The sequence below is a fragment of the Cannabis sativa genome, chromosome 7, assembly GCF_029168945.1.
Source record: "Cannabis sativa cultivar Pink pepper isolate KNU-18-1 chromosome 7, ASM2916894v1, whole genome shotgun sequence".
NCBI classification, from domain to species: Eukaryota; Viridiplantae; Streptophyta; class Magnoliopsida; order Rosales; family Cannabaceae; genus Cannabis; species Cannabis sativa.
The window spans coordinates 665,605-692,070 of record NC_083607.1 but is presented as its reverse complement, the minus strand read 5'-3'; the positions used below and the strand labels follow the sequence as shown (position 1 = coordinate 692,070).

Genomic DNA, 26,466 nt, shown 5'->3' with positions numbered 1-26,466 from the left:
ATGGTCCCCATACTAGTTGAGAAAAAATACTTGTAAGACTCAGTTAATTGATTTTAGTTAATCAATTATAATTCTAAAACTAGACTATGTCTAGTTTATGAATTTTTTCACTAAGATATGGCTTGATTGTGAAGAAATAGTATTTTGGGGTTTATTTATTAATTAAGAGACTTTATGGAGTCTAATTAATAAATATTATAAATGATAATTTTATTTGATAGTTATTTTAATTATTAAATAAATAGTTTTGGCATTTATAGGGTTGAAGTTGTAAAAAGTGGTATTTGAGAAAAAAAAATAGATAAAATAGTTGAGAAAAATGACAAAGCCCAAACTAATGTAGGACCCACTATGTGGTCGGCCATTAGGGGTCAATTTTACTCTATTTTTATCAATTTTTTATTCCTAATAATTCAGCCCTAACCTTATTGAAGAATAGTATAAAAAGAAGGATATGATCTCATTATCCAACTAATGCCTCCAAAGCTAAAAACCTAGTTTTCTCTCTAGGTTGATGAGGGCTCTTCCTTTTCTTCTTCTTCAATTCGAAACACCATAGCCTCTTCTTCACAAACCAAAATTCAGCCATTAGTGATTGAGTACATGCCCACACATAACAAGTTGGTCCTCAATCATAGTGTGTAAGACTGTGAAGAATCCAAATTCAAGAGAAGGAGTTTCGGGCTCAAATCTTAGTGATACTCTGCTACAGAAAGGATACAAGGGTTAGAGATCTAAGCGGAATGAGTCATTTAATTCCGCTGTAACCACTGTAAGATTTCTCAAATTTTATATGTGTTTATTTACATTATTTTAGAAATTCATATTTAGGATGTTAAACAACATACATGGTAGTAAATCTAGATACTGGTAAAACATATTCCAACAGATAATTGGGATTTAGTGCTAGAGGATGTTTGTATGGAAGTACTAGATTTCTTGCATTTAGGCATGCTTCTAAAGGAGCTCAATACCACAACCTTGACACTGATTTTGAAAGTTCCTTACCCAAAAAATGTTAGCAATTTCAGGCCAATAGCATGTTGTAATGTACTGTACAAAGTTGCTACTTATAAGATGATATGTTCCAAACTGAGCCAGTTTCTACCTTCACTAACATCTCCTAATCAGGGATGGTTTGTGCAAGGTAGGTTTATTGCCCATAACATCATGATTTTTCAAGATTTTGTGCGATATTACGAAAGGAAGAATTCTAAGCCTTATTGTATGATCAAGCTAGATTTTCAAAAGGCTTATGACAACAATCACTTTGGCTTTGTCCTTGTAATCTGAAGAGGAGGTGAGATTGTCTGAATTGTTTGTCATATGGTGCGCGGCACCACTGTCAATGTACCAAGAAGTTGACAAATCTTGACTTGTGGTGGTTTGTGAGATGTGAGCTTGGCGATTTTCAGTTGGGGTGGTGGAAATTGAAGCTCCATTTTCAGCTGGTGGTCCTGTAAAGTTAATATCAAACTTGTGAAAACATTTCACAACCGTGTGACCTGTTCTGCCACAAAGTTGACATATGGGTCTATTTGATCCTTTACCTCTGCCACCATAGTTGGTGTTGCCTGCTCTTTCACCTCTGCTTGATCCACGATAACCACGGCCACCATAACTGTGAGAACCTCGATTGTTGTTGTTCAGTGACATGTTAGCAAGATTAGGTTAAACATTGGTGAGCGATTCTGTAGTTTGCTGGTTGATCCTCATTTCTTGACTTTGGAGCATAAGTTGTACTTCTTGGAGAGTCAGATTCTCGGATCTTGAAGTGAGATTGACAACGACTGCCTCATATTCAGCACCTAATCCTCCAATAATGTACATAATTAGATCATCATCGGAGAGAGATTGACCAGAAGCAGCAAGAGTGTCACTGAATTGCTTCATTTTCAGGATATATTCATCAATGGATAAGGAACCTTTCTTGGTGGATTGCAACAAGCCTTGATCTGAGCAATCTGGCTCTCAATCTTGTAGCAAACAATTGTTCAAAAATAGTCCATATTTTAGCAGAGTTTTGAGAGTTGATGACATGACCCAGCATAGCCTCGGTGGCAGAGTTCATTAACCAATGCATTAGAAACTGATCAAATCTCAGCCATGTGAAGAATGCAGGATTGGAAACATTACCTGCAAGATGTCGAGGAGGTTGTGGATTGGTTCCCAGAATATATCCATCGAGGTTGTATGCGCGAGTAGCAGGAAGAACTAAGGATCTCCATAATGTGTAATTTGATCGATCTAATCTGAGGTTTAATGGCAGTTGTTATTAGGAAGAGCGGCTTCTTGAGCTGGAGCAGCAGTAGGAGCTTGACGATTTGATGGATCTTGATCGCTATTGTTGGCCATTGAGGCTCTGATACCATGAAGAAAACCAGAACAGGGCAAGAAGAAAGGAAAAGAAGGAGAGAAAGGATGAAAGTGAACTGAATGGAAATGAGAAAAAATGATTACTGCTCAATGTGAACTATTGAGGCAATACTTGAATTTATATTGATTTGAGTACAGAAGAGAATACAAGATAACAAACTCAACTGAATTTTACACCCTGACAATTAATTACAACAGTAATAAATAACAGACTAATAACAACCTTAACTAACTGTCAGTATCACTAATATCATCGTCCTCTAATATTCCAATAAATACAATCAGCTTATTTACAAAAAAAAAATACTTTTGCATTAGAAAAAAAAAATGTGACTAAAAAAGATTATTAAGTTTATGTTATTACCCAAAAGTTAATTTGTGACATTTTTTTGTGATTAAAACAAAATTAGGGACCACTTATAAATATAGAGTTTGTAATTTTTATACAATATAATAAGTTCTTTGAATTCTAGATAGAATTAATAATTATAATAATAAAGATGAAACTCATAATAAGATCTTCCTTAATAATTGTTTTCACCAAAAAAAAAAACCTAAAGTACATATTTATACTTGTGATTAAGATATAGATATAATCAATAATGATTAATTATTTGATATTACGTATAATCTCTTATATTATATATATAATTTATTACCAATTGTACTTTATTTTATAACATATAGTACTATAACGTACATAATTATATATACTACTAAGAAAAACTCAACGGGCTAGACTTTCGAGATTGATTTATATCTCGATGGTCAAATGCCCGTTGAATTTGACCTATTTTCGATGGTTAATGATTATTTATAATTTAAAGTTTTTTAATATTATTTAATAATTATGAAGTTACAAAACATAAAGATGATTATATAAATATGGATGATTTTGCATGATCATGATCGAGTGGAGGGTAGAGATTGTCCTTTGAGAAATGATGTGAAAAGTGCTAAGGAGTTGTTTGGTTTAAAGCAAGGCACTGCATGACCAGCTCCTCTAAATGTTGCAAATGTAATTCCTTCGTATTCTTGATACCATCCACTTACCTATAATTATATTTATATATATATAACAACAAATTAAAATAAATATATGTTTATATATTGTTTTTGCTATAAATTATTTATATATGTATATTCCATATTTAATGTCATCATAATATATTCTAACAAATCATCAAATAAAGTTACAACACTTACAACATAAAATTACTTACAAAGCTTTTATTTAAAGCTTTCACCCACTCATTATCTATTGCACAAACACTATTAGCAATACAATTAAAAGTGACTTCAACAATAAGAAGTTTTTGCTCCCAAAAGACTTTATTTCTAGCATGTTAAATGAAATAAATTATGGTTATTATGAATAAATAGCATTATAATAAATATATAATTAAATATATTACCCGTTGATGGTTACTTAAAAAAAAAAAATCAATCCATATACTATTTTTTTAACTTTTTTATATTTTTACGATTTGGGTTGCTCTGGTGGTTGTTATGTGAATTTTCGTAAAAATACAAAAAAAAATGAAATAAAAAAAGAACCTTAAAAAAAATAACTACTATTCACTACGTCAAAAAAAAAAACAAGAAATATTGATTTTAGAAATATTAAACAATTAGATTTTGACCCAATGGTCAATATAATAAAAGAGAAATTTAAGTTTCTATGATTAATTTAGTTACTTAATTACACCAAAAAAAAAAATTATTTTTTTACACTATATCAAAAATATGTTTCAATCAAATGTATTTAACTTTAACTCAATTTTTTTATCTCTTTCAACCGATAGAACAACTCCAGTCATGTCATATAATAGTTCATTTAAGGCTAATTAGTAATTTTTCTCCCTGAACTTTGACATGTAGTAAATCGTGCCCCTTGAATTTTTTTGGGCGTTAAAAATTCCCCCTGAACTATTGAGATTGTTAAATTTAAGGACTTTTGTCTAATTTCATTCAATTTACTGTTTCAGTGATTGTTTATGTACTAAACCATGCTCCCCAAACTTTGATATCTACCAAATCATGCCCCTCAAACTTTGATATGTACTAAATCATGTCCCTCAAACTTTGATATGTACTAAATCATGCCCCTTGAACTTTCATCCATGTTAGAATTCTTTTACTAAAATTAGATAAAAGTCCTTAAATTTAACAATCTCAATAGTTCGGGGAGAATTTTTAACGGCTAAAAAAGTTCAGGAGGCACAATTTAGTACATGTCAAAGTTCAGAGGGAAAAATTACTAATTAGCCTTCATTAAAATGAGAGAAATTTTTTAATTAGATTACAAAACTAAATACAACATCTCAAATTTTTCTAATAATACCTGATTTTGGTAGTACCATGGTCTCCATGTCTTGATAATGGGAAGTCCAAGTGAATTCAAGCTATATCTTGTGGACAGTACTGGAACTCTTCCGTCTGTGTCCCCACTACATGCACGTGACATATATAATTTAGAAAAATTTACGGCATAAATACTGATCTTATTTATTTTGTTGTTAATAAATACCGCAAATTCTAAATATTACGGTAAAAATATTCAAATAAATTACCAATTTCTAAAATTCGATTAGTACCTAATTTAACAATTTTATACATCAAAAAGCTAGGGTTTCTAAAACTTATTATAACTTCAACAAAGGACAATTTGTATACTATATGTATTAAATCGATGATGATTACCTTAATTACTAAACCAAATTAAATTAATTAATTATAATATAATATAATATACCTGTAGACCCATATTCTAAGGCCTGCTGTAATGAGCTTCTTGTATATAGGAAGAACAGATGGCTTGGAATCAATCCATTGGCTAAATATATTGTGACTGAAAATCAACTAAAAAATAATTAACTAAAACACATATGTAATTTAAAATCATGAAATTAAAAATTATATATAATTATTAATTAATTAATTAATTACTTGCAAATGGTCCAATTTCTAGGGTGAACACCATCAGTGACATGAAGAGCTTTTTGAACATCTAATCTGTTGTAAAATGCTTTAGCATAATCATCTAGGCATGGATCATAATATCCACCCAAAATCCTAGGCATCTGCACATATTTATTTATAATGTTTAATTAATATATCAAATAATATAATTATATAGTAGGAATATTATTGTTTGTCCTTACTATGTGACTGTGCATATTGTAGTTATATCGTAGATATTTCATCCGTTTTTGAAAAATTTGAAATAACTCGTAGTATCGAAAAGGTTCAAACATTCATTTGCACTATTACGATGTTAAATTATTTTAAATTTTTAAAAATTTACAAAATATTTTAAATAACTACGATGTACACTGATGCACTCCTTTCATGTTTCTTTAATTTTATAAACGTGTGAAATAGATTGTTTGAATCCTATTTTTTATATTGTAATAAACTATTCTGAATTCAAGTCTGACCTTGGACATAGGCAAGCTAGTTAAGCCTGTGCCTAGGACCCACCTAGTCCAGAGGCCTAAAAAAATTCTTTTTAAAATTACACATTTTTTTATTAATTTTGAAAAATATTATTTTTTTAAAAATAAGGGCTCAAAAATAAATTTTTTCTTATGATCCCACTATTTTTAAACATCAGAAACACAACAAAAAGTGCATCGTAGAAGCACCCTAATTAGTAATTAGGGTTAGATAAGTTATTTAAAATTACCATAGTAGAGGATCTTTTGATGGTCATGATTTGATAGAGAGAAGTAGTAGTATTATTAGTAGTTGATGGTGAGTCATGATCATGATCATGAGGAATGCAAAGAGGTGTGTAGAGGCTGTAAATATCAATCTCTTTATATTGTTTGAGTACTTCATCCACACCATTGGTACAATCTTCATTATCCCAAGTCTTATTGCTATTGAAATCACATTTTTCCTTTATTATTTTGTGAGTTTCATCTGATATCACTGCATGGCTCCATGCATAATCCACAAGCCCTTTCCAATCCTCAGCATCACTTGTTTCAGGATTACCCAACTGTAAAAAAATTAATTCTACTTATTTAAAAGTGATTATATATATTATACACTAAAGATTATTTCAAATAACATACTACATACGCGATCATAAAATTGTGTCACGTTATTTACTATTTTGATACATAAAATATGTATTAAAATACTACGTCTAGTGACGTGACAAAAGCTTTTTGGAAACGAATAATCACACTTATTTCTGATAGCTATTGTCATATTGTCAGGGATGGAAATTGCACTCGTGAGTATGGAGCCCCAAGGACACTACTTGCCCTAGCGTGCTCGCCCTGTTTACCTTTTTTATTCATAATTTTTTTTATTTAAAATAAATGGGTCTCCTGTGGGTATTACCTGCCCCACCTCTGAGAATATGTGGGGTTGGGTCGCGGGGATAGATATTAAAATAGTTAACGAGGATAGAGGAGCACTAATCCTCGCCTATTACCCGTACAATTTTCATCCCTAGTGATCAGTGTTTTCGTATAGGATCACTGTGTGTAATATTTTTGTATTTAGGTGTATACACACATATATTATTTAAAATATACAAATATATTACATGTATATATGACTAACCAGGATACCCTTGAGATTAATATGAAGAGAAGGGTCTTTATTATTTTTGTCATGGATTAGCTCAGCCAGCTCAGGAACATATTTTCCTGTTAATAATAAAAATCATTTTCAAATATATATATAATGAAAAACAAATAAATAAATTATATATATATATATATATATATATATATATATATATACCTGCATAGCTCTCCCCAGCTATGTAAAATGAATGGTTTTTGTAAGAGGGGAACTTTAGGAACCATTCATGGAGGAAAGTATAGGCATCATTTGCTGATGAATATCATATAATAATATTTATTTATATATATAAAAAATATCAGAAAATTATTAATATAAATAAACAAAACTTCATAATCAATATAGTGATTAATAATTAATAATTACCAGTGAATTCATCTCCAAGATTTTCATAATCAGTGGTGGTATTTGAGTAGGAAAAGCCTACCCCAATTGGAGATTCCAAGAATAACATGTTGGCCTCTGATCATCACACAAAAAAAAATTATATTAATTAATTTCAAAATTTAATTCATATGATTATGTTAATTAAAATTAAATACCGAATTTATGTATTTTAATTTAATAATTATTATAAAATAAGTAGTAATGCATACTAGTTTACATATAGCTAAAGCATAACATTGAAATATTATTCTATTATTTTCAATACTTATATATAATTACTTTAAATTTAGATAATTAATAATGAATTAAGTAAATGATATTATTTATTTAATTTAATTTGAATTGATTTGAGTAGTGATTAATTGAGTGGGTTGAGAAATTAACCTTTATTCCATGAAGCTGGATTAAATTTTAGGGAATGGCCATTAGTGTCCACTATGAAAGGACCAATCTCTTGTGTTGCTCCATACCCCACAGAAGAGCACCCAGGACCTAATCATAATTAAACTATTAATTAATTTAATTTGTTGCACCTAAAGAATATTTAATTAAAAAAAATTAATATTTGTATGGTAATCATGATATATAATATTCCATTATGAAAATTTATTTATTTATTTTTGTATTTAATAGTAATATGTAGGATGCATGCATGACTGTCTAAAGATAAGGCAACATGAAAATTAATTATAATACCAAAAAAAATTATGATTAATATATTAAGTTAAGTTGCCTTTTCTCTTTCATATATTTATTATATATATATAGTAATTAATTTTAGGATTAATATTAAAATACATAATGACATGACAATTATTTTTGTAAACCCAAGCTAATCTTGCAAAAGAGAAGATCATAAAAAACCAACGAATAAATTTTGTAAAATTTCCAAAAATAAATTATAAATTTCTACCGAAAGCAAAATGAATAATCATTTGCTTTGAAGCATGACACACGTTGTGTCATGTGTCATGCTTCATAAAAAGTTATAGAACAAAGAAAAAAAACATAGGCTATTGTGAATATTTAATTAGATCAGAAATTAATTTTCTAATATAAAATTAATAGCATATATAAATTAAGATCATCATGATCATGAAAAAAGAAACCCAGTTGAGAGTACATATTAATTATAATTAGAACATGCATGCATGGAAATTAAGATATTATATACATAGATATATAGATATAAATATAGATATAGATATAGATATATATACCTCCATTGAGCCAAAGTACCAAAGGTTTTTGGTGAGGAAGAGAAGAAGCCTCATAGAACCAATAAAAAAGAGCTCTCCCATGAATTTTGTGGACAGTGATAAATCCAGCATAGTGTCTAAAATTATTATACTCATTATTATTATTATTATCATCATCATAATTCTGAGGTTGTCCAGGTAACTTAGTCACAAGATCGTCTTCATAATTATTATTAATATTATTCTCTAATAATTTCTCATGATGAAGATGATCTCTAGACCATAATTTCCAATCCCTAAACCCTAAATTAACACTCTCAACAAATTGCAAATAATAAGTACTAAGCACCAAAGTTAACACAACCAACTTTGACACCAAATTGATCATCATCATCATCATATATTTTTTGGAGTTATAAATATATATATATGGCTATTTATATATACTCATCGCTTGGTATATATAGTGGATATCCACCCAACCATGTCACTATTAAAAAAAATATTTTTAGTCACATTGTGTAGGACTTTTAGTCATAATAAAAAGTTACTTATAACTAAAATATCATATTTAGATATAAGTTATCACTAATTTATTTTTAGTTACACCAAATATTGTGCGACTGAAACTATAAATTGTAATTTTTGTAACTAATACCTTTAGTTATAGATTTTTTGATCACAGTATAAGAATGATGATTTATAATTATAACTTTTTTACTTTTAATTACAAATTTTGTTATGACTAAAAGTTAAAAAAATTATAATGAGTTATACAAAATATATATTTATTAAATGATGCTTTTTTATTATACTTTTTTTTCATGGATTTAGGTAGCTTATTAGGTAGGTAGGTATATATATAGTCATGAGTTTATAGAGTAGTACTATTATTGCATGAACAATCAAGGTTTAGTGGTATATCTCCTTTTTAGTCATGTGGGGGTTCGTTGAATCATATCTATGACTAATATCAATGTCTACCATACAAAAATATAATAAGAAAAAATAAAAAATAAGAAAAAAATGTAGGTACTTTTAGTATTTTTGATATATAGATAAGTTTAATTCAATTTTTTTATATGACGGTGCATATAATATTTTAAAAAATCAAATAGTTTCTATGACATAATGTATTTCAAGTAATTTGAATCATAAATAGACAAACGTGAAAGTAGAAGGGCTTTCAGCAACACTAAATATTTAATTAGGGTCTAGATGAATATTATTTGACATTATTTTATGGTTGGAATATAATTTTATTTTTGCTTAATTTTTATGTATTCTATTTAATTCGTACTTAATTGCTTTTAATTGTCTGATCACCAATTAAATGTCTATGATTTTGATGCGAGATTTTAGAAGTGAGTGTCAATTATATATGCTATAGTGAAATAAAACTGAATTTCGATATAAGACGAGAATATCTGTATGGTTTAGATAGCTTATAAGTTTATGTGTTTAATGTCTGTTGCATGTTTAACTTATTACGAGAGTAGAAAATTAGCATGTAATTGATGAGATTTATATATCTGAGAAAACTATAAATTACCTTAGTAAATCTGCTTTTGCATAGAAATCGGTAATAGGAAGACAATTATATTAGGTCATAATCAATAAATACAATTGAAATCGAAACTCTAATAACTTTAATCATGGTTAATTTTTCTGTTGAATTACTTGCTTTTTAATTTCATTGTCCTTTTAGTGTTTTTAAATTTAATTTTTTCTTAATTTTGAATTCACCAAATAGAAGTAAAGATTTGATTTTAAAGTACTTATATAACTACAATTCTTGTGGGATCGACCTCACTCCTGGTGAGTCTATTACTTATTACTATACGTACACTTGCATGTTAAAAATACCACAACATTTATCTATCTGAAAAATATTAAATTTAGGAAAAGAGTCTGAATATATGCTTTAGTTACCCATAAGAATGTTATTAAGGGTACTTTAAGGTTCATTACTGTATAAGTTGGTATACCATATTGTAGTCAGTGCAATTTAATATTAAATCTCGTATGTTTTAAATTTATTTTATATATTGTAATATATTATAATATATGATTAATTAGCTAGGGTTTGTGAGTCAATTGTTTATTATGTATTTGGTTAGTAGAAGTTAGGTCTTATAACCACTTGAATAATCCCAAAATAATAATATGTGGAAACATAATACCATAAGATGTATGGGTTACTCTTCACATAGTTAATTAGTTTTTCGATGGAATTTCATGTACCTTACTATACAGTCACCCTATTCTGCTTTCTCTACTGCCTTTCTACATTCTGACATGATATCAGAACTAAATAAAACTCTGATGAGTATCTAGTCTAAATTCAATAACCAATTCAAAAAGAAGAACCAAAAAAGTTTCTTGTGATTCTGGAATAGTGAGCTAAAAAAGATCATTGTAAAATAACTAAAATAATCGTGTGTAATTCGGAGATATTGAGCAAAAAACATTATTTGTGATTAAACTGTCAAAAATTAGTGAGCAAAAATAATAATCACTATCTTTAAAGAGATATCAAAAAATCTGAAATTAATAATGTGTAAAAATATAATATTATAAATAACATATGTGAGTTAATTTTCTTACGAATTAATTTTAAAATATAACACCATATCATAAACTCACTTTATTATACTTTCTCGAGCATTGTTCTTCTAACAAGTGTTTATTATCCACTAAAATTTTCCTTTTATTATCCTATTATATATATGTGGTCAAATTATATTAGTATACGTATCCTAATCACTCCCTCCAATTACTTTTTGTTTAGTATTTCTTTAAAATAGAAGAAAAACTAATCCAATACTTATATTCAACATGACCCCATTTTTAGTCATCTAATTTATAATTAATTGAAAGTCAAAGATAAGGTGGAGATTAAGAAGACTAGATCACTCCTCTTTCACCATCTTTTGTTCAGAAAAAAAAAAAAAGAGCAAAAAAATTAATAATTAATAACAAAAGAAAAAGTACAAAACTTAGGGCATATATATAAAAATAGAGTACCATTTTGAATCCTGTGTCTAAACTTAGGGCATGTTTGATAGACAAGATAATATGTTGTAAGGATAGAGGCAAAACAGATGAAAATTGAAAAATTAAGACAAATTTCGAGAAATATAATATAATTTATTTTTAACAAAAAAAAAAAAAGAGAGGCTAGGGAAAGGCCGCCCTAGTATGCACTCGCCTTAATCCTTCCAAGTTTAGGATTATTTTCTCGAGTTTTTTGTTTAGGTGTTTACAAAAGATTAAAAGTTGCTTGAATATAAGATTTTGATTAAATAGTATAGGAATCAAAGACAAAACTCAAAGAATAATTTTTTTTTCATCCATATTATTCTAATCAAGATTTATAATTAAGTATCAAGAAATCTCCATTAAAATAAATTTTAAAAAAAAAAAAAAAACATAGTGAATTAATTATATTTGTCTTCTTTGTTAATATTAATATTTTGGATTTTGTGTTTTTGTAAAAGTTAACATTGGACTCTTTAATTTGTTAAATAGTAAATTGGACCATGTATTTTCTAAAATAGTATTAATAGTACCCTAAACTAATTCTTTTGTAAAATAAAACTTAATAATAACCTGATATAGAGATGCTATGACAAATTTGTTACATTTTTTCTACATCTATTCGTGTTAAAATTATCTTCAAAAGTTAACCATATTATGAAAATTATTGAAAATTGAGTTCAATATCCTATTTATACTATTTTAAAAAATACTGAATTCATTTTATTATTTAATAAATAAAAAGTCCAATCAACAATTTTTATAAAATACACATCCAAGGTATTAATCCATAAAAATATATGTATCTTCTTGATCAAGTGGTTATTAATACCTAATTATATTAATTATTAGATAATTAATATGTGTAGTGGCTATTTTATTCTACCTATCAATAATAATAAGTACGTGGCAACAATTCTATTATATTTTGGTAAACATTCATATACTATATGGAAATGATTATATATCATGAGTACTCATTCTTATATTAACTAAGTGGGAAAATTACAATGCCAACATTAGTTGAATTGTATATATAATTTATAAATATATAGAGTAATTTATGGCGTAAATATATAATTAAGTTTAATTTTTAGTGATAAATAAATATTTAAGTTTAATTTTTTACAATAATAATATTTAAATTATATTTTTTAAAACTTCTGTAAGTACTTGACAATTAAGTGTCAAGTTAATGATCATATGACATATTTCCTAATTAATTAGTTCAGGTTATTAAATTTTTATTTTTTATTTAAAAATTTAATTAAATACACCAATAAAAAAATAATACGTGAATATTTTAACACTTAATGGTTAAGTACTTTCTTCACTACAGGCACATTAGTGATTCAGTCACTTGCTCTTTATGTTGTCAGGAGAACGAATCTACCATTCATGCCTTGTTTCGATGCAAAAGGCCCAGGAGAATATGGCAGCTATCATCTTTTTCGGTTCAAGATTATTTAACTCATAATATGTCTCTAATGGATCTTATGCAAAAAATGTCCCAGGTTTTGTCTTCAAAACAACTTCAGCAGTTTATTTGTATCCTTTGGAGCATCTGGAATGAGAGAAATAAAGAAAGGCATGGATCCAAAACAAAGCCTCCTGAAATGGCTTTGTATTTTGCTTTGGATTATATCGAAGAATATCATTCTGCTCGTGGCCACAACACCTCTGCAGGTTCTGTCACGGCTGCTTCTATAAGGCTTCGACAACATGATATGTCGTGGATGAATCCTCCATCTGGTTGGCTGAAATTGAACACAGATGCAGCTGTAAACACAGTGGACAATGTTACTGGTTTTGGTGCTGTCCTTCGTGATGACAATGGAAAAATCGTGGCTGCTTTGGCCATGCCTTTTCAAGGAGTTTTCAAACCAGAAATCATGGAAGCTTTGGCCTTACTCTACAGTTTGCAATGGCTACAAGAATATAATCTACCAGCCCATTATATAGAAACAGATTCTCTATTGGTTGTCAATGGATTGCAAGCTTCTCATAGGCATTCTTTGGATTTTCATTGTTTGCTAAATAATATCTCACTTTTAGTTTCCAATTTCCCTGAAGCTCAGATCTCGCACATTTATAGATCTGCTAATAATGCGGCTCATTTGTTAGCCAAATATGCTCTCTCGGTGAATACTAAATGTACTTGGTGGAAGGAATTACCCTCTCCAATTAAGCCTGTTGTATTATAACTTTGGTTATTAATAAATTGGCTTTTTCTCAAAAAAAAATGGTTAAGTACTTATAGATTCACAAAAATATAACTTAAGTGTATTATTATCGCAAAAAATTAAATTTAAATATTTATGCTACAAGTTACTTATATATATACGCATATATAGTTACGTGTACAATGATCGTATCATTATATACAGGGTCGGCCAGAGGGTGAAGTAATCGGGGCCTCGACCCCAGGCCCCACAATTTTAGAGGTCTCGAAAAAATTAAAATTAATATATATACATATAAAAACGTATAATATATAAATATTTAACTCAATAAATTACATGAAAAACGTGTGGCATAAATGGTAAGTGGAGCTTTTATTGGCCTTGAGATTCAAGGTTTCATCTTTTTCTCAATCACCTTTTATATTTTTAGTTATTTGTGAAAAGTTTTACTTAGCATTTCAAAAATAAATAAAGGGTAAATACTATTTTGAGTCTTGTGTTTTGCAAAAGTTACCAATTGGACTCTCTATTTTGTTAAATGATAAAATAGACCCTATATTTTTTAAAATGGTAAAAATAGGACCCTGAGCTCAATTTTCAACAATTTTATTTTTTAATAATATAACCAACTTTAAGACAATTTTTAATACGAACAGATACAAAAAATTTAACTAATTTTGTCATAACATCTCTAGATCATATTATTATTAAGTTTTATTTTGACAAAAAATTAGTTCAAGATCTTATTTGTACAATTTTGAAAAATATAGGGTTCATTTTGTCATTTAACAAAACAGAATGTCTAATTAGTAACTTTTGCAAAACATACGATCCAAAATGATATGTATCCATAAATAAATAATAATATTATAACTTAAATATTTTTATTAGACTATATAAAAATATATTAAAGTACTTTTAATTTTAAATATTAACGTACATTTTTAACGATACTATTAATAATTAATAAAATTATATTTATTATCTATTTTTTTAAAATATATATAATTTAAATACATTATTTTTTTTTCAAATGTACTAAAATATATAGCACTTCAATAAAGATGTTCTTAGTAATTAAATATTCCTTGATGGAGTTAGTTTATATTCCAAAAAGTTATTTATTATATAGATAAAAGAATTAAAATTAATATTGTTTCAAAATTTAATTAAAATTTATTTTTAATTTTTATTAAAAGAAAATACCTTATTTCAAATTTCGCTCTAAGTCTCTCAGCATCTTAAGACGGCCTTGATTATATATATGGTGTCTTTTCGATCATTATATATCTAATGAAAGTTATAAAAATATATTAGTACTATTTCATGGTCTTATGAACATGAATTCATATGTACAAACACAACAACTCTCTAGAATAATACTAAACCTAATTAAATCAAATTGTAACGTGTGGCATGCATGCAATCAAATCTATATAATATATTATAAATTTATATATAATATATATTTATATTTGTTTCTATTAGGATATGTATGACACCACTTTATTATCATTATTAAATTATTATTATATATATATAGCCAATAATACTCAGTCAATGATCGATGATCGATCGTTTCACAAAGTGAAGAGACATGTTTTTGGTATATATTCCAAATTAGTGGTGTCCTCTAATATTAATATATATAAAGTAATATAGCAAAAAGAAAAAAATACATATATAATATATATAAATAAAAATAATAATTAATAAAAAGATTATATTAAGAACTATAGGCTGTTGAGAATTTCATCATCACAAAGTGGAAAGATGGAGTTTTGTGGCGAACCTTGTGTGTGGTTAATTATATATATAATGATATATTATGTATATTTATATATAATATGAGTATATATATGTATTGATAATTAATATATATCATAATTAGGGCAAAGTGCTTAAGGGAATGGAAGAAAACCAGCCAATAAAAGTAAATTATTCCTTATTGAATGATGACTTGGATCCCAACTTTTTCTTTTTCTTTTTCTTTTTTTAATTTCATTTTCCAAAGTTGAATTTTATATGATTGGTGTAGTATATATAGGGGACATATAATGGAACACTATTTTTGTTTTCATTGGTGTGAGTATTTCAGTTTTGGACATGTGAAAAAATAATAATTTTTTTTTTTTATATGAAACTATTTTTTAAAAAATTTGTACCGACTCTAAGAAAGAATGTGGCTCGAGGGCAATAGCAAATTTTTTAGATAAACTTACTTGAATGACTATTGCTATTGAGCATCAGTGGTGCCTAGCACCCTTAACACGTGTCACCTTGCGATTGGCTAGTGATATTCACTAAAAGCTATTATATTAAACTATATAGAATCTGATACTTAATTAGACCAATAACGATATTAACACGTAAAAAGGTACTTGGCACTACTGGTGTCTTTTAACATTTCTTTACTTGAATATATGAGAGCAGACTGCTCCCTAATAATTTACAATACTAAGAACAATAAATTTTATTTATACAACTAATTATATGTGTACTACTTATTTTAATTTATATACGCATGCAACTACTATGATATAACAGCTTTAGGGTTATAAAAGTACGTAAACCCCGTAAAATGGTCATTCTAGTACATTTTTATTTGTTCCAATGTAACGTTTCTATTTCAAACTTTTATTGTACCCTTATACTTACGGAATAATGGCTCTTATACACGAGTACGTCACTCTTGCTGCTTCATGGACTAACGACTGGCCCTATAGACCAACATGAGTATTTCCAACGTGCTTTGTCCTCACTCGCACACTTCTTGGAAAAACTTTTCAAGAGGTCATCCATCCTGAAATTACCCCAAGTCAAGGACACTTAACCATGGAGTTCTTTAGTAATGGGCTACTGAAACACAAGATGCACCTTGTTGATATAGGTAGTACCAATTGATCCATTTATGCCCTCTTCAACTGTGTAGTCCCATACCTACACAGTCTCAGAATCATCACACTTGATCTTCCCCAAGCAGTGTGGGATTGCACAGCTTACCCGGTATTTCTCCTTACAAATCACGAGACTACTGACTGTCACAATCACCCCCCTTACGGGATCCGACATCCTCATCGACCACACTGCTGGTTGGGGTAAGGCTATGATATAATCATTTGTAACGTCCCCGCTTCAAGCCTCCATTGGGCGCTTACACCCACAAAATAATGGCGCTCTTATACACGAGTACATCACTCTGGCTGCTTCATGGACTGACGACTGGCCCTACAGACCAACACGAGTGTTTCCAGTGTGCCTTGTCCTCACTCGCACACTTCTTGAAAAAACTTCCCAAGAGGTCACCCATCTTGAAATTACCCCAGGTCAAGGACACTTAACCATGGAGTTCTTACTGAAAAATAAGATGCACCTTGTTGATATTGGTAGTACTAATCAATCCATTTATGCTCTCTTCAACTATGTAGTCACATACATACACAGTCTCAGAATCATCACACTTGACCTTCCCAGGCGGTGTGGGATTGCACAGCTTACCCGATATTTCCCCTTACAGATCACGGAACTTTTGACTGTCACATTCAACATATAAAAGAGTTTATTAGTTTATTTTCTTATAATCGTATATGTTGTAGTTATTTAAAACTAATTGTAAATTTTTTTAAAAAAAAAAAATTGAATAGTTTACATAAGATCAAAAATAAGATTAGTCACTAATCTAAAATAGTACTTTTTAATCAGTCAACACATCATTTAATACCTAAAACTAATACAATTAATTGGTTTAGAACTTTTGCATATGTTTGTAACCTAAGCTACTTTGCATAAGTTTTAACTTGGCGTTGAGCTCTTTTACGTCAGTTTTAAACCAATGCAAAGTAGCATTAATTACAAATGAACGCATATGAGGCACTAAAAAAAAGCCTGCTTAATTAATTGAAACCCGAATATCTAAACATATAACCCTAAGGATTAAATTAGAGCATCTCTCTCTCTCTCTCTCTCTCTCTCTCTCTCTCTCTCTCTCTCTCTCTCTCTCTCTCTCTCTCTCTCTCTCTCTCTCTCTCTCTCTCTCTCTCTCTCTCTCTCTCTCTCTCTCTCTCTCTCTCTCTCTCTCTCTCTCTCTCTCTCTCTCTCTCAAGACCAGCCCAAGCAGTTTGGAGGCTTTGGGTGAAAAATTAAAATTGAGCCTTTTTTAGAAAATAAGTAATTGTATTTCACCTTCAACAATCAACAATTATACATCATAACCTATTATCTCAAGTAGCTCAAGAACCCTACTTTACAACAACTCTTTTAATTAAAATTGAGCCTTTTTTAGAAAATAAGTAATTGTATTTCACCTTCAACAATCAACAATTGTACATCATAACCTATTATCTCAAATAGCTCAAGAACCCTACTTTACAACAACTCAAAAAGATTAGTTAAACCAATACCTATCTTTCTCACCTATCTTTATCTCTAAAGAGTAAAATCTAGTCCTTACAATTTTCTTTACTAAGCTAATAAAACTCTTAACTTGGAACCTCATGATCCCAAAGAGCCTTGTTCTGAGCCCTCCAAATCATATACACATAAGCATTAATAATAAGCATGTAAATATCTTTCTTCAACTTACTTTTTTTGCATCTTCTAATCCAGTTCGCAATCCTAAAGTGGTATTGATTAGTGTCGATTCCTACCCAATTCAACATACGGTCCAAGCATCTTTGGCTGAATGATGAACATCTAAAAAATAGATGTTCATGAGTTTCTTGATCATCACCGTATATGTAACATAAGATTGGAGTTTGAACTCCTTGTTTAAAAAGTGTGTCTCCTATTTTTAACATGTTCAAAGTAGCTAACCAAGCACTATTCTATGTTTAGGGATGATATTTCTCCCATAAACATGATTTGCAAACCAAACTTGCTTGTTAACCTTTGGAAACATGTTGTCGCAAGCTTCTAAAATGGTAAATTTTATTGTTTCAATTTGGTTCCAAATATAAGAATTCAACATATCTCTCACCTTTTATTATTTGAGACCAATACCAGCTACTGTCTTGGTGAAGTTTATACTCCCACCAATTCGAGCCTCTAAGGTAAACTTTATGGACCCACATCACCCACAGGTTATCTTGTTTTTACGCAAAGGACCAAATATGTTTTCTGATGGCTGTTGTGTTCCACTCTTCAAGACAATAAAATCTTAAACCTCCTATCTTTTTTGGTTTGCACACCTCTTTCCACACAACCAGACCAGGAGATCTATAACATGCTGCTTCATGCCAATGATAGTCTCCACAGATTTTATCAATGGATTGGAGAACTCTTTTGGGTAATATCATGACTTGAGCCCAATACGAATGGATTGCCACAAGAATGGAGTTGACAAGAGTAGCCTTTCCAGCATAAGAAAGGTGTCTAGAGCTCAAAATCTTAATTCTTGCAACTATTTTATCAATAAGAATTTTACATTCCACACTAGATATTCTTTTGGAACAAATAGGCACACCAGGATACCTAAATGGCAGCTTATTTTGAACAAAATTGGATTTTTTTCAAGATCTCTTGCACATCTTGGCTATCCATTCTTGTACAAAAGATAATTGACTTGTTTTGTATTTTCTTGTAAGCCTGAAGTAGAGGAGAATCGTTAAACTTCACATAAGAGCCATAATGCACTGAACATCACCATTACAAAATAACAACAGGTCATCAGGAAAGCAAAGATGAGTGAGTTTCAAGGCTTTACACCTATTATGGAAGGTAAAGTTCTCTTAAGCTAAAGTTCTTGAAAAGATTCTAGAAAGATATTCCATACCCAGAACAAAAAATAAAGGAGACATAGGATTGCCTTGATGCAAACCTCTTTTAGAAGAGAAATATCCATGTAAAGTGCCATTAGAAAAGATGGAGAACTTGGGGGTTTTAATACATACCATGATTAGCTTAACAAAATCTTCAAAAAACAAAGAGCTATCAACATCTCTTCTAAGAAATCCCAATGTATAGAATCATAAACCTTCTTTAGATCCATTTTAATCATGCAAGCTGGTTTATCATCGCTCCTTCCATAATGGCAGACGAAGTCTTAACACGTCATTATATATGAGCAATATGTCTTCCATGCACAAAATCTCCTTGATTTTGAGAAACTGGCTATGAAAGAATAATTCTCAACCTTGTACATATCATCTTTGTTGCTGTTTTGTATAGCACGATGCAACATGCTATGGTGCTAAAGTCAGCAACTTATTCTGGACAATTTACCTTTGGAACAAGTGTCAAGGTTGTGTTGTTTATTTCTTTTAGAATTTCTCTTGACTTGAGAAAGGAGAGAACCGCTTCTGTCACATCATGTCCCATAATATTCTAAGCTTTTTTAAAAAAAAATACACCGTTAAACCCGTCAGGACCCGGAGCTTTTGAACTTAAAATAGAGAATAAAGCTTGCTTTGCTTCTTCACAAGTATAAGGTCTTAAAAGATAGTCAATTTGAGCTTTAGTGACCACAGGCCCTTCTCAAACAATTTTCACATTTCCTTTCCTTCTTCTTTTCATTTCTTCCCCAAGTAAACCTGAATAAAAATCAACAAAATTACTAGTTACCTTAGCTGAATCTTCCACCCAATCCCCTTAATCTGTTTGGATAAGCATAAATCTTGCATTGCTCCCATTTTTGTTTAAAGCTTCTGTGGAATAATTTGGTGTTATCATCACCATCTTTGGCCCAAATTATTTTTGCTTTTTGGGAAAGCATAGACATGAGGTTCTTTACAGTAAGTTGTTGTTTGTTCTGAGCCTCTTTTTCCCTCTCTATAAGCTCTAGGTTAAATGGATCTTTATTTAACTCTTCTTGGTATCTCAAGACTTCCTGTAAAGTTTCACTATGAGTAGTTGAGAGATCTCCATACTCTATCTTATTAAAGCCCTTCAACATCTTTTTGACTTTCTTTAATTTTTGCACCATAATGAACATTGGAGTCTAATTTGTTCATTTTAAATCACTTCAACTCTTCTTAAGAAATCAGCATGCTTACACCACAAATTAGAAAACCTGACAGGCTTTTCCCTCCTTGCATAATCGGATAAACTGTAAGCACACTTGGGTTGTGATCACAGTCCACCTCTGGATAAAAAGTAACTTCAGCATTAATGTACTTATCCAATCAACTTTGGTTTGCCAAAATCTTATAAGGCTTTACATAAATTCTAGCAACACCATCTTGTTTGTTATTCCAAGTATGAAACTTACCATTATATTCAAATCCTCTAATTTACAATATTTAAAGAGCCGACTTAGGACTTTGTAATCCTTGGTAGCTCCTTTCAAGCTGATTCTTTCTTCTGATTCCCCAACTGCATTAAAATCCCTTAAAATGATCCACGGATCTTTATATTTCCTTCCAAGATCCTCAAATCTTGCCACAAATCTTCTCACCCTAAAGCCTCATTGTAAGCATAAACAAAGGTTTCCCAAAAGCTTTCCCCCCGTGTTGGAGTAACCCGACAATGGATTATTTAGCTTGTAACTTTTATAATGTCCTCTGTAAAACAATTTTCTTTCCAAGCTAGAATTATCCTACCATTAGGAGATAGAATAAATTTGTCGTTATACACCAACCTGAGAACACATTAATGTATAAGTTTCTCAAACTACTAGACTTAACCTTTGTCTCAAGGAGACCAACTAACCTCGCACTTTTACTTTGAAAAAAATCTTCAAACTTCTTATTGCTCTGGGCTGTTATTGATCCCCCTGACATTCCATGTTAAAATTCTATCCATTAGGGGCTGGAGGAACTCCCCTCCATCATTAATGGCCCCTAAAACACACCAAACTTGTCCCACTTGAAATTCCCCTTCATTTAATTCCTCCAAAGCTTGGAATGAATTTTCCACAGAGGTATTAGTAACTTAATTAAGATTCCTAACTTTCTGAGATTTCACCACAAGTTGAAACTCTTCTCCTTTATTCTCTAAGATCACTTTAGCTTTTAGAACAAATCTGGCCTTAAGCATTCAGACATATTTTGGTGGATCCACTTTCTTACAATATTCTTGGAGGTGCCCATAAACTTTAGACTTCAAGCAAAAAGTTTGTTTCCGTTCATAGAGTATCTCAATTTTGTTAAGTTCGTTATTCTCATTGAAGAATTCTATGTAATTTGGGAACTCCTGATCAACATTCACTTCAATCAAAACTCGAGCATAGAGTAATTTATCTCTATTCCTAGTAGTTGTGTCTTCCTGCACTATTTTCCCAAGGGAGCTTAGTATCTTAGCCATTGTGTTATTACCCCAATATTTCAAATGGAGTTTATGGACCTAAATTTATATTGGAATTTTGGCTAATTCTCTCTGATAATTGCACTGTTCTAACTATGGTTTCATGATCACTGGTTTTCTATCAAAAAATAGGTAACTCCCATCAAGCACTCCATCTCTTTGTTCCTCTGAATTGAACCTAATCAAGAAGACACCATGTTGTAGTAATCCAATCTTATCAATACTCCTATTTTTCCACTCTCCTACAAAAACCCTCCATTACAGATAAAGGGAGATTCGCTCCAAGAATATAGCAACTAAGGAAACAGCCCAATAGCTCACCTCCTCCTCAATATCCTCTCTCAATTTTGATTTTCACTCCATTAGCATTCCCACATTCACCCATAACAGGCCCATCAAATCTCAAAGCAGGTAAAGGAGAATAAAGATTACTAGATCTAGCTTCTTTCCCATGTTTCAAGATAGTCATACAGTCAGCGAAATCCTTACGAATTGATTGCTTTTTAAGTTCCATCTCCAAACCTTCCTCTTGTTTCTTTCTGTCCAACACGTCATCCAGCATCGTCAATTCATCGTCTATGTCAGCTTCAGAGAATTCCATGGAATCATAGTTTAGAGCTTCTGTACAAACCTTCGCTTCTTTGAGAGGCAAACGAGGTCCTTTCGATTTCTTTACAAATGGTTTTGAACCCTTACAAGGTCTCCCCCTCCCGACCATGGCACTAGCTTACGCTGGGGAGAAGAAGGCCTCAATTGCCAAAATCGCAAATATGTGCCCTAGCAGAGCTTGTTTCCCCTTCTCATATTATTTTTCTTATTAAAATTTGACCTTTAAAATCATATGTATTATGACAACAAATTTTTATCAGATTTTTTTTTTTTTTTTGTAAATGAATGTTCGATGTTATGAACATTTATTATGTATACATTATCAAAATAATATTTATTATATTATATATATAATGAGATGATAAAAAAAAAAATGGGTTTTTTAATATAATGTCCCAAGCTACCTCATGCTTAGGTCGGCCCTACTCTTAGTCAACTATCATCCACTCTACTCCGATTAACCAATAATGCTCTCTTTCTCTCTCAAGCCCTTATTTTGTGTATGTTCTCAACAAATGCAAATACTACATAAGATCAAATACAGTTGTAAAGTTGACCAAAACAAATTATAAAGAATTCAAAAACGTAATCCATCTTCCATTGAAAATTAATTTAATTTTGTCTTTTATGATGAAAGTGCCTAATGAATAAATTTAATTTAGTGGTTCAAAAATTAGAGAATTATGGCCTAAGATAAATAAATCATGACTATTAGAGGTTTCATAAATAAATATAAAATAAAATATTACAAGAATTTTAAACCAAACATAGTGCAATGTATATGAGAAGAAATTTGCCCAAAAAAAATACATTGATACCCAGCTCAATCAAGGTCAAGGCCCAATAACCCAATAGCCCAACAAATCAAGTGATATAGTTTAGGCCCATCTGCTACAAGTGTAAAAAGACAATTAAAGTTGGGATTGTTTCAAAAAAAATACAAAAACAACAAAAAAAAAAAAATACAAAAATACGTTGTATGGAATTTTAAATATTTTTCTAATTTTTATAATTTTCTTTACATAAAATACGGTTTTTTGATATATTTTTATGTTATATTTTTGTTAATTTGTTGTTGTTTTTTTATTTGTATGTTATTTTTTTTGTTATTATTTTGATGATGTTTGGATGTTATTTTCTTATTACTTTTATGTAGTTTTCTTGTTGTTTTTATAAAATATTGTAAAAATATAAAAAATAAACGTAAAAATATAAAATTTCTATAAAAAAAAAATAGTATATTATATAATTATCCCATTAAAATTAGTAAATTATTAATATATTTAGAATTTGATCCTTCAAAAAGATATTTAGAGTTTGAGAGTTGTTAAATGCTAAAGGATAAAAGGATACTATGATAGAATTGTATTAGTATAATTTAATATTAAATTTTAAATATTTATTATATTTTTCATATCGAATTTTTTGATATATAGTACTAAGGTAACATTTATTCGATGCAATTTAATAATTCAAAAAAATATAAGTACATAAATAACAGTATAATAATAAATCATGTGAATTTATATACACTTTTAGAGTTAATATTTATATACTTAATACTAACATGGCCGGCTTTAACCATGTGCAAGCTGTGCAATTGCACAGGGCCCAACTAAATAAAAACTAAAATTTTTATCATTTTTAAATTTAAATCCTTTTCAGTTTATTTTTTATTTTTTTAATTAATGACTCACCTCTTTATACCTAGAATCTCTTCCAATTTATGATAGTTTACTATTTTTTTTTCAATCTTTTATATTCCATTCAATATATGTTTGATAGTGGAATATATATATAATATCTTTTAGTTGTTTCAAAAATTGATTAATAAATAATTTTTTTTATCATATATATTTAAATATTTCTATTCAATTTTAAATTTTTCATTTAAAAAAAAAAAAGAGAAAAGAAAATATCAAAAGAGAAAAAAAAAATATACACACGATTAAATATATGAGTTAATGGCAAGACTTTATTTCTTTAAAAAAAAATATCAAATATGAATGAAACATTTTTTTTTAACTAAAACTTCTAGAAGTAAATTTTTAAACTTGATCTACCTAAAAAAATAAATAAAAAAATTGAACTTAGAATTTAATTATACTATTATTTTTATTAAGGGCCAAATTTTTAAGATTGGAACACGGTCTTTAAAATGTTTAAGATGGCCTAATAAATAGGATTTGTCTCACTTAATACTTATAGTTATATAAAATCTCATACTTTAATTATGCATGTGATATATGCCCATACAATCAAACTATTTTAAAAATGCTCTAACACAACTGAATGAAGATATTTGTAAAGATTTTAATACCTTGAGAAAAAAAATTCACAATAAAAATAATTTTATGATTTTAATTTTTTAGTTTTTCTATTAAAATTATGATTTGAACCCTGAAAAATTTGACATGTGGCATGTTATTAATATTTAATATATCAGCTAAAAAGAGAGACTAATAGATTTACGAGAAATGAGACCTTGGGGACTAAAACTGTTATTTTTAAGTTAGGGACTTATCTGTATTAAACAAGAGTTTTTGGGAACTTATGCTACAATTTTTCTTTTTCTTTTTAGGAAGAAGAAGGAAAAGAAGAAAAGAAAAAGAAAAAGGAAAAGGAAAAGGAAAAGGATACGGAAAAAAAAAAAAAATAGAAAGAAAGAAAGAAAAAGAAAAAGGAAATATTTAAATTTTAATTATTTTTTACATTTACTTTTTTTTTTTTTTTTTCTTCTTGTCTTCTTTGCCACGGTCAAGAGGAATCAAATGCACACTTATTCTTTGAGTGTCCTTTTTCAAAGGCTTGTTTGGAGGAAATCAAGAATTGGATGCTTTGGCACACTACCACCGTTTCAGCAACCAATTTGGCAAGATGGATTTCACGGTCCAAGGTGAGTAAATTCAGGAAGAAAGTAATGGCGGCGACATTGGCAAGCTTGATATACCATGTATGGAAAAATAGAAATAACAAGGTATGGAATGATAAATGTGATGATGTAGAGAATGTTGTAAATAGAGTCAAGGAAACTACAAAAGGTAGAATATTTGTGGTATGGCCAAAAAAAGTTAGTAGAATTGATACAACATGGTTTCATACATTGTAAAAAGCATTGATATTTTGAGGTCTTCTATTGGAAGATGCTCTTTGGTTGTAAATTGGTATAGTGAATGAATATACTTGCTGAATTCCCAAAAAAAAAAAAATTAATTTTTTTTATAATTTAAATTATTTTTTTAATATTTATATCATGAATATTAGGTGAACTAATGAAATTTTGTCACATGTACACTTGTGTGCCCCGTGGCTATCCACTTTGGCACTTAACAGATCAAATGGACGGCAGGGCTAGCCTTAGGCATAGGCGGGCTAGGCTCGCGCCTAGGGCCCACTCATTTTAGGGGCCTAAATAAAAAAATATCTTTTAAAAAATATACATATTTTTTTTAATAATTTTTAAAAATACCATTTATCTTTATAGTAAGGACCAAAAAAAATTGCCTATGACCCATTTTAACTCAGGGCCGCCCCTGATTGACGGAATGAGTATAAAGCAAAATGATTACGGAGGTTGGGGAGTTCAGCCCTAATGTTTCCAGTCTAAGGGGTTGATCGTGTTAAACTTCAAAGTTCATAGAATTTAGTCGCAAATTACTTTTTTATATACTTAACTCTTTAATTTTTTTTTCTAAATTTGAGATATCACTTAAAATCTATCGTTAAATGACAATTGAGATTATCACTATTAACATCTATGTACATGTAAGACGTCTAAAATCTCCAATGAAAATATGTCATGTATACATAAGTGTAACACAATGTCAATC

At 29.4% G+C, this 26,466-nt stretch overlaps 2 protein-coding genes across 2 annotated transcripts; both read right to left on the bottom strand.

The window, feature by feature from the left end:
• Window positions 1-397: 397 nt before the first annotated feature.
• LOC133029253 (uncharacterized) lies at window positions 398-1,681 on the bottom strand. Its single transcript, XM_061101723.1, has 2 exons — window positions 1,551-1,681; window positions 398-1,457 (listed from the first exon to the last, which is right to left on the bottom strand). The coding sequence occupies exons 1-2, from the start codon at window positions 1,654-1,656 to the stop codon at window positions 1,237-1,239; spliced, it is 327 nt and encodes a 108-aa protein (XP_060957706.1). The 5' UTR covers window positions 1,657-1,681; the 3' UTR covers window positions 398-1,236.
• A 1,346-nt stretch (window positions 1,682-3,027) lies between these two features.
• On the bottom strand, window positions 3,028-9,005 carry LOC115696230 (serine carboxypeptidase-like 32). Its single transcript, XM_030623135.2, has 10 exons — window positions 8,589-9,005; window positions 7,753-7,860; window positions 7,348-7,443; window positions 7,141-7,233; window positions 6,958-7,043; window positions 6,065-6,382; window positions 5,326-5,459; window positions 5,132-5,227; window positions 4,721-4,826; window positions 3,028-3,429 (listed from the first exon to the last, which is right to left on the bottom strand). Exons 1-10 carry the CDS (start codon window positions 8,965-8,967, stop codon window positions 3,280-3,282), a joined length of 1,566 nt encoding a protein of 521 aa, XP_030478995.2. The 5' UTR covers window positions 8,968-9,005; the 3' UTR covers window positions 3,028-3,279.
• Window positions 9,006-26,466: the final 17,461 nt, after the last annotated feature.

What these genes read in the sequence shown, in the direction of transcription:
- LOC133029253 (XM_061101723.1), bottom strand. Translation starts at nt 1,656, where the DNA reads ATGTCACTGAACAACAACAATCGAGGTTCTCACAGTTATGGTGGCCGT. An exon ending in CACCAACTATGGTGGCAGAG is followed by an intron (nt 1,458 to 1,550) that starts GTAAAGGATCAA and finishes TTAACTTTACAG; the next exon opens with GACCACCAGCTGAAAATGGA.
- LOC115696230 (XM_030623135.2), bottom strand. Translation starts at nt 8,967, where the DNA reads ATGATGATGATGATGATCAATTTGGTGTCAAAGTTGGTTGTGTTAACT. An exon ending in TCTTGGAGATGAATTCACTG is followed by an intron (nt 7,234 to 7,347) that starts GTAATTATTAAT and finishes GATATTCATCAG; the next exon opens with CAAATGATGCCTATACTTTC. An exon ending in TCAAAAGATCCTCTACTATG is followed by an intron (nt 5,460 to 6,064) that starts GTAATTTTAAAT and finishes AAATATGTGCAG; the next exon opens with ATGCCTAGGATTTTGGGTGG.